The sequence below is a fragment of the Nothobranchius furzeri genome, chromosome 11 (assembly GCF_043380555.1).
Source record: "Nothobranchius furzeri strain GRZ-AD chromosome 11, NfurGRZ-RIMD1, whole genome shotgun sequence".
Classification (NCBI taxonomy): domain Eukaryota; kingdom Metazoa; phylum Chordata; class Actinopteri; order Cyprinodontiformes; family Nothobranchiidae; genus Nothobranchius; species Nothobranchius furzeri.
In genome coordinates, this window is record NC_091751.1 from 35,230,044 (window position 1) to 35,242,442 (window position 12,399).

At 46.5% G+C, this 12,399-nt stretch overlaps 2 protein-coding genes across 6 annotated transcripts in view; one reads left to right on the plus strand and one right to left on the minus strand.

Annotated features, from left to right (window-relative positions):
* LOC107383697 (inner ear-specific collagen) overlaps window positions 1–12,399 on the plus strand; it is a 47,079-nt gene that overhangs the window by 23,593 nt on the left and 11,087 nt on the right. The window lies entirely within an intron of this gene.
* Window positions 1,888–7,498, minus strand: proca (protein C (inactivator of coagulation factors Va and VIIIa), a). 5 transcript variants are annotated; one of them, XM_015956483.3, is made up of 9 exons: window positions 7,360–7,498; window positions 6,934–7,006; window positions 6,187–6,344; window positions 4,673–4,697; window positions 3,768–3,878; window positions 3,085–3,225; window positions 2,889–3,007; window positions 2,656–2,773; window positions 1,888–2,558 (listed from the first exon to the last, which is right to left on the minus strand). In XM_015956483.3, exons 2-9 carry the CDS (start codon window positions 7,001–7,003, stop codon window positions 1,975–1,977), a joined length of 1,326 nt encoding a protein of 441 aa, XP_015811969.1. In that variant the 5' UTR covers window positions 7,004–7,006; window positions 7,360–7,498; the 3' UTR covers window positions 1,888–1,974. The 5 variants fall into 5 exon arrangements, with proteins under 5 accessions (XP_015811969.1, XP_015811971.1, XP_015811973.1 ...); XM_015956485.3 differs by lacking the exon at window positions 7,360–7,498 and adding an exon at window positions 7,265–7,340; XM_015956487.3 differs by lacking the exon at window positions 3,768–3,878.

Here is a 12,399-nt window from a genome sequence, read left to right on the forward strand (position 1 = left end):
TTCTGTCTGTTATTTGTGCCTGATGCGTTTCGCTGCTGCGGAGCGAGGCACATCACCTGTTTTGTTCTCCGGTGACGCACCCCCAAGATTCCACTATCTCCACTCCGCTCCGGCACGAACTCCGCAGCAAAAACGGTCCTGTTGTAGTCGGCTGGCGAGCAGCGGCACTCCGCTGTTTTTGTGGTCGGTAGATCTTTTAGAACTGCAGTTCAAAGGTAACTCATGAGGTGAATATATATGAAGGCAGGTAGCAGTTTTTCTTTAGGATTGAGAGGAGATGCAGGAAGATAACAGATACAGGACAGAAAAATAGTCAAATAAAAACAAGTTAGTTTTTGTACCTGGTGGTTGCAACAAACAGACACCATTGAAGGTAATCAGAAGTGAGGAACAGAAAATGAAATAATTATTTTAATGTTTAGATCAGCAGGAACTCCGAGAGGCTGCAGGCGCATCAGTGAGTTTGCGGCTGCTGCACAGGGGGTGGGGGGAGAGGGCTGAAGTAGGAAGCAGAAACTACCGTTGTTAAAAGAAATGTGTTAACTTAGAAAATGTGGACGCAATTTTAATTGTCAAAAACTCCAGCGAACATACCAACCCACCCCCCCCCCCCCCCCCCCCCCCCCCGTGCCGCTTCAGGTGTATGACGTCATCAACGACTACTCGAAGTCGACTCGATTTTCATTACTTGACTGTTGACTTTAAAAAAAATTAAGTCATGCAACCTCTAAGACATACACATGATTTATGTTCCTATAGTGCAGTGGTCCTCAGTAGGCGGCCCGCGGGCCGCCTATTAAGGACCGCTGCTGTAGTGTTTGATTGTGTTTCCCAAACAGCGAGACCTTGGTTTTCTCCAGGAAGATCCTGGAGGGCAAATGTGCTGTGACTTATAATCATTCAGCTCCTTTCAAAAAGCAAATCCAACAAATTCTCAAAACAGTGAGAACACAGCAGGACACTTTTAACCTGAAAAGATCCAGATCTTATTTTGAAATGGAGAAAAAAAAGACCAAGTCCACCTAAAAACACCCAAAACTATGGAAGCCCATTCCCACCACTCTGATAAAAAGTTTTTTTAAAACTCGTTATTCTGATTTAGATACCTCAGGATTATGAGATATGGGGGGGATAGATTACATGTATAAAGGGAGAAGTCCAAATCCCAAGTCATCAAAAAGACGTTTTTTAACTGAATTTTAGACTCAGTTTACATAAATTCTTACAGTGCTTTAGTTAGTTTAGTTAGTTTTAACACCAAACTACCAGTGGAATGCTTTGAGGTCAGAGGTCACGTCTGAACTCATCCTGTCTCTGAGAGCTGGCTGTAACAAGCTGTCTGGAGTTCAGTCCCAGAGAAAATAAGTCATTTCAGACTTTAGGTCAGTATTAGAAAAGTTAAAAGCTCTAAAAAACAACACATTTAGGTGTTTGTCTAACTCAGTCTGTGGAGGGTTCAGGGTTCAATCCCAGGTGTAGAAACTGGATTTAGACCCGAAAGAAACCAAGCCCCCACAATGGAGCTCTAAAATTGAGTCAAACCCGGAAGTACCAGAAATTGCAGTTCCACCCTCATCCGCTGGGGGCTGGTGTCAGAAACGAGCAAATCCTCATTGACTCCCATGTTAAAAAATACCAGTTTCACAGCAGAAATAAACATGTTTACAGCCTGGTACCAAAACATGTTTTGAGCTGCTGAACAGGTGATGCAACCTTTGAATCAAGGAAACAACTAAGTCATGCTGGATAGCGGCCCTCGAGGATGGATGTTGCCCATTCTTGATTTAGAGCAGCAGAGTAAAAACTGATTGACACTAACCTTGAAACTGTTGAGATGTTTCACCCCAAAGTCTTGGCGGTGGTTCAAAACAACAAACTGAATAGAGCTTGGGGTAAATCTATTTATTTATTTAAAGGTGCTCCATCTCTGATTCTGTGAGGCAGTTCTGAGGGTTTACCAGAGCTGTTCTGGTCTCAGACGGTCGGCGCTCTCTGTGGCTGGTGCTTCCTGTCCCATTCTTCCTGAACCTGGCTGATCCATCTGTTGTAGTTGGACACCTTGGTGTAGATACCCGGCTTGTCCTTGATGCCGCAGCCCTCACCCCACGACACCAGGCCCACCAGGAACCAGGTGTTTTGGTACAGCGTGACCATCGGACCTCCGCTGTCGCCCTCACAGGCATCTATCCTCTCACCTAGGATCCCGGCACACAGGACGTTGTTGGAGAGCTGGTGGGGGAACATCTGGCGGCTGCAGTTGCTGTGGTCCACCAGCGGGACTTTGATAACGTTGAGTGCTGAGCTGTATTTGCCGGTGTCATCTCTGCCCCAGCCCGTTACCACGGTGACTGTGCCATTCTGGTGCAGGACCCTCTCGGCCATGGCTCGGCTCGGTAAGCAGACTGGGAGGATGTACTTGGAGAAAGGAGCGGGCGTCCGCAGGCGCAGCAGCGCAATGTCGTTGTCCACCGTTTGGCTGTTGTAGTTCGGGTGTTTGAAAGCCTTGCTGACCTCCAGCTTCACCTCCGTGTCTTCAGTTATCAGGCGCTCATAATCCCCTGAGAACACAGATCCCAGGTGAGGTGTGTGTGTGTGTGTGTGTGTGTGTGTGTGTGCGTGTGCGTGTGTGTGTCCGTCCGTGGAGTGAGAACTCACCCAGTCGAACGCTGAACCGGTGGTTGTTCTGGAGGCAGTGAGCTGCCGTCAGGACCCAGTTCTTATCAATGAGGACGCCCCCGCAGTGAAAAGACCCTCTAGCATTTAATACCAACACCTGCACACACACACACGCACGCGTGCACGCACGCACGCACGCACGCACACACACACACATATGTAGATGGAAGGATGGAGACAGATGGAGACATAGATGGGTGGATGATCGTTACCTGCCAGGGGCTCTCCCCCTTCTTTCCCACCTCTCCTCCAAGCATCCAGGGCATCAGACCGCCCTGCGGATTGGCGTACTCCGACCTGCTGATCAACAGCTGACCACATGCAGAGGAACCTGCAGACAATAAAATAGACATGAACATGTGTGTGTGTGTGTGTGTGTGTGTGTGTGTGTGTGGTGGGGATTCCCACCTTTAGGAACACATTTCCTGTAATTGTTTTCCAGCCTGTATCCCGTCACACAGCTGCAGATCCTGCTCAGACCATTCTCGCTCTCCGTGCAGTCGTGATCACAGTCGCCGTTGTTCATCGAGCAGTTTGTAGCCGTTATGTCTGAACAGGAAATGGCGTTTAAACTGGAAGTGAGGAACTGCCTTTTGTCACAGGCGATGAACTTGAAATAATTAGAAAACGTGTCTGTTTGGTCAGCAGGTAGCGCTAAATGTGTTTAATGAACCGAGCAGATGCTGCACACATTTAGTTCAAACGCTTAAACAGCTGATTTAGTTTATATAAATAATAAAAACACTTTAAACTCTTCATATTAGACTCAGTCTAAAGCCTTATAATTTTAGTCTGTGTGCAGAATTAGATAAATAAATATAATCCTAAAATAAAATAAATATAATCCTAAAATTAAATATAATCCTTCAATAAAATAAATATATAATATAAAATAAGAGATTTAAATGTATTATTTACATTACAATGCTTTTTCATTAATATTTGTCAATTGATTTTTATGTATTTCTAACACTTGATTTAACATTTTTGGTGCTTAACCCTGATTCTGGTCCCTGACCAGTTCTTAACTTTGGTTCTGGAGCCTGAGGCCCTTCAGTCTCAGACCCAAAGAAAACCAGACCCAGACTCACTGTATTGACAGTATTTGCCTTCATAACCGGGTCGACACCGGCAGGCGTAGTCCTGGTACTGGTCCACACACTCCCCGTGCACACACATGTTGGACTGACACTGGTTCCCATCTGAAACATGGACAGATTACCCAGAGTGCTCCAGGTTTATCTCCTTTATGTTTCCTGTTGTGTTTAAAGATTCAACCTTCTGGTTTATCCTGACGAGTTCTCATGAAGCTTTTAACTAGCTTGTTGTGTGAAACGAGGCAGCAACCCGTTCAGATGTTTGGATGTTCTAACAGCTTCAGCCGGAGTCCAAGTGGGCTGAATGAAGGCAGCTAGACTTGTTTGGTTTCTTGAAGACGTTTTGCTTCTCTTTTGAGAGATTGACAAAGCTCCTTGGATGAGAATGGTAAATGGCCTCTATTTAATATAGCGCCTTCTAGAGTCCTGGAACCCCCCAAGGCACTTTACAACATTCACACACACATTCACACCCTGGTGGTGATGAGCTACAATGTAGCCACAGCTGCCCTGGGACGCACCGACAGAGGCGAGGCTGCCGTATACAGGCACCACGGACCCCTCTGACCACCACCAGCAGGCAGGGGGGGGTTGAGTGTCTTGCCCAAGGACACAACGTCAGCGACAGGCTGAGCGGGGCTTGAATCTGCAACCTTCTGATCGCGGGGTGAGCACCTAACCATCGCCCAGTGAATTGTCTTCCAGAAACCAAACAAATGCAGTTGCCTTCATGTCAGATTCATTTTACATCACAACACTCTGAAGTTTGCAGCAGGATCTCAGACTCACGAGCTGCTCTAGACTCCATCTTTTGGTTTTCACTGCATCATAAAACCTTCTTTCCACTCATATGATGACTGAACAGAGTTTAACGGGTCGGCTTGGATCTGCAGAGTTACCTGTGTACACGGTCCAAAACTCCAGCTGGAAACACACAAAACAAACCAGACGTCACTCATCAGCTTCCAAATGGTGAAAACAAGATTCTGATTAATGTGTTTACTTTACTGCAGTATCGTGTGGACATCAGGAGCAGTTCCACTGGATTGGCAGACTGGGGTGGTGGTGCCCCTATTTAAAAAGGGGGACCACAGGGTGTGTTCCAACTACAGGGGATCACAGTCCTGAGCCTCCCTGGTAAGGTCTATTCAGGGGTTCTGGAGAGAAGGGTCTGTCGGATTGTAGAACCTCAGATTCAAGAGGAACAAAGTGGTTTTCGTCCTGGCCACGGAACAGGGGGTCCTGGAGGGCGCGTGGGAGATCGCCCAACCAATCTACACGTGTTTTGTGTATTTGGAGATGGTCGACCGTGTCCTTCAGGGGGCCCTGTGGGGGTATTCTGGGAGTATAGGGTACCAGCAGTGCTGAGTTGTGCTTTTGGTGGAGCGCATTCATGGCTTCTGTTTTCAGATGTTCTAACCATATATCACCACTAGGGGACGCCAAATTACCATTCATATAGAACGGGTTAGGGTTAGGGTGGTGATGCTAAATACAAAGGCTGAAAAGAGCTACATGCCCATATCGATAAACACAGTCAGACAATGCAACGTGATCCTCCACAGAAGCACGAGTACCGTTACTCTACCTGCAAAACTCAAAGAACTCAAAACAAACAAAGCTAATTTCATGAAGTCAAAAGCATAAATTCAGTTTCACCTTTGCTGGTTTATGGCCATAATAATCTGTGTTATAAGAAAATAAAATAAAAACACTTGGTTTGTGTAATCCAATGTCCCAATGACACACTGAGGTGATTCCTGAATGTTTTGGGCGGTGGATCTACATTCCCACCCTCACTTAAGGTCACGAGCTTTGGGTAGTGACCGAAAGAACGAGATCATGGATACAAGCGGCTGAAATTGCCAGTTGAGGTGGCTCGGGCATCTGGTCAGGATGCCTCCCTGGTGAGGTTTTCTGGGCAAGTCCAACCGGGAGGGGACCTAAACCTAAAGGAAGACCCAGGAGACGTTGGAGGGACTATGTCTCACCTGGCCAGGGAACGCTTTGGGATTCCTCCGGAAGAGCTGGCCCAAGTGGCTAGGGAGAGAGAAGTCTGGGTCTCTCTGCTAAGGCTGCTGCCCCTACGAAGTGACTCCGTATAAGCGGGCAAAAATGAATGGAAGAGTGGACGGATGGATGGATGGATACATTTGTTGTTCTAGATTCAACAATTTTCCCAAAAGAATTTGAAGATCTGGAGAACTGCTGATCCAGAGCTCTTCTAGACTTAATGTGCACCCCAGGGCAGCTGTGTCTACAGTGTGGAGCATCCCCACCAGCGTGTGAACGTGTGTGTGAATGGATGAATGATACACTATAGAGTAAAAGCGCTTGGAGTCCCCTGACTCTGAAAGGCGCTATACAAGAGTGGGTCATTTAACGATTTATTAATCTGATGGGAAAATCTTACTGTTGCCTCCCTTGTCTGGAAAATCTCCCTGGCCTCTTCAAAGTCACAGTCTTCCTCCACACATTCCCGCTCCATGGAGGCAGGCTTCAGCTCCTCCAGGAAGCTGTTGGCTCGACGAGAGCGGAGCAGCATGTGGGCCTGCGGGGCATCCGAGAACACTGCACAGAGATGAGATGCAGATCAAGCTCCAGCTGTCAGACAGATGTTCTGATATTAGACTCTAAAAGACATCGGTGCCTAGAGGAGCTGCTGGTGTGAGTCAGAACCAGCCCAAACCATCAGCCCTGCATCACCGTGCTGGCAGCAGATGTGTTGTGTTTTCTCCTAAATATGCTGCAGAGCATTACGGGTAACACATTGTTCCAGATGTTTTGTGGTTCTAATCTGAGCTACATGTTTAGCTAGTGGAGGGCTCCTCCTCAATCCCCTCGCAAACAGGCCTGTCATGACCTTTAACCTGCTGGATGAAATCTGTGGAATCTGAGATGGAGCTCTTTTGTCCTTGACCTCTGACCTCAGAGTGAAATGTCCACTCATGGGAAAAGTGATAGATTCTAAATAGTTTGGAAATGACCTTTGACCCTCCCAGAATGACGAACAGCTTGTCACTGATGCTTTTCTTGTGTGAACACACGGGTGTCTACTCCGGAGCAGCAGAATGATAACCTGTTGATGTTCCTCAGACAGATTTTTTACTTTAGGTCATGTTCTCTACCTAAAACCCTGCTTCAGTCCAAACTCACCTACCTGACTGACTGATGACCAACGCCGACCACGCAGCGACACACACACACACAAAAATCATGAGGCGAGACATGACCTGAAAAACAAGCATCATTTTCAAAATGCAAACCTATGCAACTCATCATTTAGCTCAGAGATCAGATCTGGTTCTAAAATGTCTTCTGAAGGAGGTGAAGTTCAGAAAAAAGGACAAAGTTTCAATCAGACTGTGTGCAAATGATCTTCTAGCTGCCTAAATGTTCAAACACAAAGAGCTTTGGTGGAATATCTCTACGGGATTGGTCTTCCTCAGCTGGAAACTCAAAGTCCTCTGAGCAGAAACACAAGAGACAACCTTGGCTTGATGAGATCTCACAAGCAACCGCTACGGCATCATCAGACCAAAACAAAAAACAGCTGAATTCAGACAGACGAGATTTTTATACTTACAGGAAACTCAAATCTGTGGAGCAACTCAGGGATCAGATCTGTTTCTATTGTGTTAATAACTAACTATCAGTGTTTACTGAGAGTCCACAGTCTGCAGCTGGACAAACACACATTCCCTCCACCCGCTCACCCCTGTTACTATTGAGCATCTGGACTCAAAGGAGATTCCAGCTGTTTTCAGTATCATCAGCTGATTTTGAGAATTTAATGTAAAAGCCACGTTCCGGACAAGCTGCATGGAGCGTTCCATTTCTGATATCCCCATGTGTTCTGATAGCTCTGAACCAGGCGCCTACAGCTAATGTCAGACATTCTGTTGCTGTAATATTTACTCACCCATTAACTGATTATTCCCACCAGCAGCCACCAGATGAGAGGTGGGGGACACCTGGACAGATCTCTGGTGTCCAGCACAGGGACATATGGTGACTCAATCAAACCTAGAGTCTCCAGTTAACCTGACACGACTGATTTTGGTCTGTAGGAAAAAAATGAAGTGAAACTTGAATATGCATGAGAACACGTTAACTCCAAACATCAAGGAGGAGAACATGCTAACTCCACACATGCATGAGGAGAACATGCTAATGCCACACATGCGTGAGGAGAACACGCTAACTCCACACATGCATGAGGAGAACACGCTAACTCCACACATGCATGAGAACACACTAACTTCACACATGCATGAGGAGCACATGCTAACGCCACACATGCATAAGGAGAATATGCTAATTCCACACATGCATGAGGAGAACATGCTAATGCCACACATGCATAAGGAGAACATGCTAACTCCACACATGCATGAGGAGAACACGCTAACTCCACACATGCGTGAGAACACACTAACTCCACACATGCATGAGGAGAACATGCAAACTCCACTCATCAAGGAGGAAAACATGCTAAATCCACACATGCTCAAGGAGCACATGCTAACACCACACATGCATAAGGAGAATATGCTAACTCCACACATGCATGAGGAGAACATGCAAATGCCACACATGCATAAGGAGAACATGCTAACTCCACACATGCATGAGGAGAAAACGCTAACTCCACACATGCATGAGGAGAACATGCTAATCCCACACATGCATAAGGAGAACATCCTAACTCCACACATGCATGAGGAGAACACGCTAACTCCACACATGCATGAGGAGAACACGCTAACTCCACACATGCATAAGGAGAACATGCTAACTCCACACATGCATGAGAAGAACATGCTAACTCCACACATGATGAGGAGAGCATGCCAACTCCACACATGCATGAGGAGAACATGCTAACTCCACACATGCATGAAGAGAACATGCTAACAGCACACATGCATGAGGAGCACATGCTAACGCCACACATGCATAAGGAGAATATGCTAACTCCACACATGCATGAGGAGAACATGCTAATGCCACACATGCATAAGGAGAACATGCTAACTCCACACATGCATGAGGAGAACACGCTAACTCCACAGATTCATGAGGAGAATACGCTAACTCCACACATGCATAAGGAGAACATGCTAACTCCACACATGATGAGGAGAGCATGCCAACTCCACACATGCATGAGGAGAACATGCTAACTCCACACATGCATGAGGAGAACATGCTAACTCCACACATGATGAGGAGAGCATGCCAACTCCACACATGCATGAGAAGAACATGCTAACTCCACACATGATGAGGAGAGCATGCCAACTCCACACATGCATGAGGAGAACATGCTAACTCCACACATGCATGAGGAGAACATGCTAACTCCACACATGATGAGGAGAGCATGCCAACTCCACACATGCATGAGAAGAACATGCTAACTCCACACATGATGAGGAGAGCATGCCAACTCCACACATGCATGAGGAGCACATGCTAACGCCACACATGCATAAGGAGAATATGCTAACTCCACACATGCATGAGGAGAACATGCTAATGCCACAGATGCATGAGGAGAACATGCTAACTCCACACATGCATAAGGAGAACATGCTAACTCCACACATGCATGAGAAGAACATGCTAACTTCACACATGCATGAGGAGAACATGCTAACCCCACACATGCATGAGGAGCACATGCTAACACCCCACATGCATAAGGAGAATATGCTAACTCCACACATGCATGAGGAGAACATGCTAATGCCACACATGCATAAGGAGAACATCCTAACTCCACACATGCACGAGGAGAACACTCTTAACTCCACACATGCATGAGGAGAACACGCTAACTCCACACATGCATGAGGAGAACATGCCAACTCCACTCATCAAGGAGGAAAACATGCTAACTCCACACATGCATGAGGAGCACATGCTAACGCCACACATGCATAAGGAGAATATGCTAACTCCACACATGCATGAGGAGAACATGCTAATGCCACACATGCATAAGGAGAGCATGCTAACTCCACACATGCATGAGGAGAACACGCTAATGCCACACATGCATAAGGAGAGCATGCTAACTCCACACATGCATGAGGAGAACACGCTAACTCCACACATGCATGAAAAAACACGCTAACTCCACACATGCATGAGACCACACTAACTCCACACATGCATGAGGAGAACACGCTAACTCAACTCATCAAGTAGGAAAACATGCTAACTCCACACATGCATAAGGAGCACATGCTAATGCTACACATGCAAAAGGAGAATATGCTAATTCCACACATGCATGAAGAGAACATGCTAATGCCACACATGCATAAGGAGAACTTGCTAACTCCACACATGCATGAGGAGAACACACTAACTCCACACATGCATGAGGAGAACACGCTAACTCCACACATGCATGAGGAGAACACGCTAACTCCACACATGCATAAGGACAACATGCTAACTCCACACATGCATGAGAAGAACACGCTAACTCCATACATGCATAAGGAGAACATGCTAACTCCACACATGCATGAGAAGAACACACTAACTCCACACATGCATGAGGAGAGCATGCCAACTCCACACATGCATGAGGAGAACATGCTAACTCCACACATGCATGAGAAGAACATGCTAACTCCACACATGCATGAGGAGAGCATGCCAACTCCACACATGCATGAGGAGAACATGCTAACTCCACACATGCATGAGAAGAACATGCTAACTCCACACATGCATGAGGAGCACATGCTAACGACACACATGCATAAGGAGAATATGCTAATGCCACACATGCATAAGGAGAACATCCTAACTCCACACATGCATAAGGAGAACATGCTAACTCCCCACATTCATGAGGAGAACATGCAAACTTCACACGTTCATTGAAACACGCTAACTCCACACATGCATGAGGAGCACATGCTAAAGCAACACATGCATAAGGAGCACATGATAACTCCACACGTGCATGACAAGAACATGCTAATGCCACACATGCATAAGGAGAACATGCTAACTCCACACATGCATGAGGAGAAAACGCTAACTCCACACATGCATGAGGAGAACATGCTAACCCCACACATGCATAAGGAGAACATCCTAACTCCACACATGCATGAGGAGAACACGCTAACTCCACACATGCATGAGGAGAACATGCTAACTCCACACATGCATAAGGAGAACATGCTAACTCCACACATGCATGAGAAGAACATGCTAACTCCACACATGATGAGGAGAGCATGCCAACTCCACACATGCATGAGGAGAACATGCTAACTCCACACATGCATGAAGAGAACATGCTAACCGCACACATGCATGAGGAGCACATGCTAACGCCACACATGCATAAGAAGAATATGCTAACTCCACACATGCATGCGGAGAACATGCTAATGCCACACATGCATAAGGAGAACATGCTAACTCCACACATGCATGAGGAGAACACGCTAACTCCACAGATGCATGAGGAGAACACACTAACTCCACACATGCATAAGGAGAACATGCTAACTCCACACATGATGAGGAGAGCATGCCAACTCCACACATGCATGAGGAGAACATGCTAACTCCACACATGCATGAGGAGAACATGCTAACTCCACACATGATGAGGAGAGCATGCCAACTCCACACATGCATGAGAAGAACATGCTAACTCCACACATGATGAGGAGAGCATGCCAACTCCACACATGCATGAGGAGAACATGCTAACTCCACACATGCATGAGGAGAACATGCTAACTCCACACATGATGAGGAGAGCATGCCAACTCCACACATGCATGAGAAGAACATGCTAACTCCACACATGATGAGGAGAGCATGCCAACTCCACACATGCATGAAGAGCACATGCTAACGCCACACATGCATAAGGAGAATATGCTAACTCCACACATGCATGAGGAGAACATGCTAATGCCACACATTCATAAGGAGAACATGCTAACTCCACACATGCATGAGGAGAACACACTAATGCCACAGATGCATGAGGAGAACACGCTAACTCCACACATGCATAAGGAGAACATGCTAACTCCACACATGCATGAGAAGAACATGCTAACTTCACACATGCATGAGGAGAACATGCTAACCCCACACATGCATGAGGAGCACATGCTAACACCCCACATGCATAAGGAGAATATGCTAACTCCACACATGCATGAGGAGAACATGCTAATGCCACACATGCATAAAGAGAACATCCTAACTCCACACATGCACGAGGAGAACACTCTAACTCCACACATGCATGAGGAGAACACGCTAACTCCACACATGCATGAGGAGAACATGCCAACTCCACTCATCAAGGAGGAAAACATGCTAACTCCACACATGCATGAGGAGCACATGCTAACGCCACACATGCATAAGGAGAATATGCTAACTCCACACATGCATGAGGAGAACATGCTAATGCCACACATGCATAAGGAGAGCATGCTAACTCCACACATGCATGAGGAGAACACGCTAATGCCACACATGCATAAGGAGAGCATGCTAACTCCACACATGCATGAGGAGAACACGCTAACTCCACACATGCATGAAAAAACACGCTAACTCCACA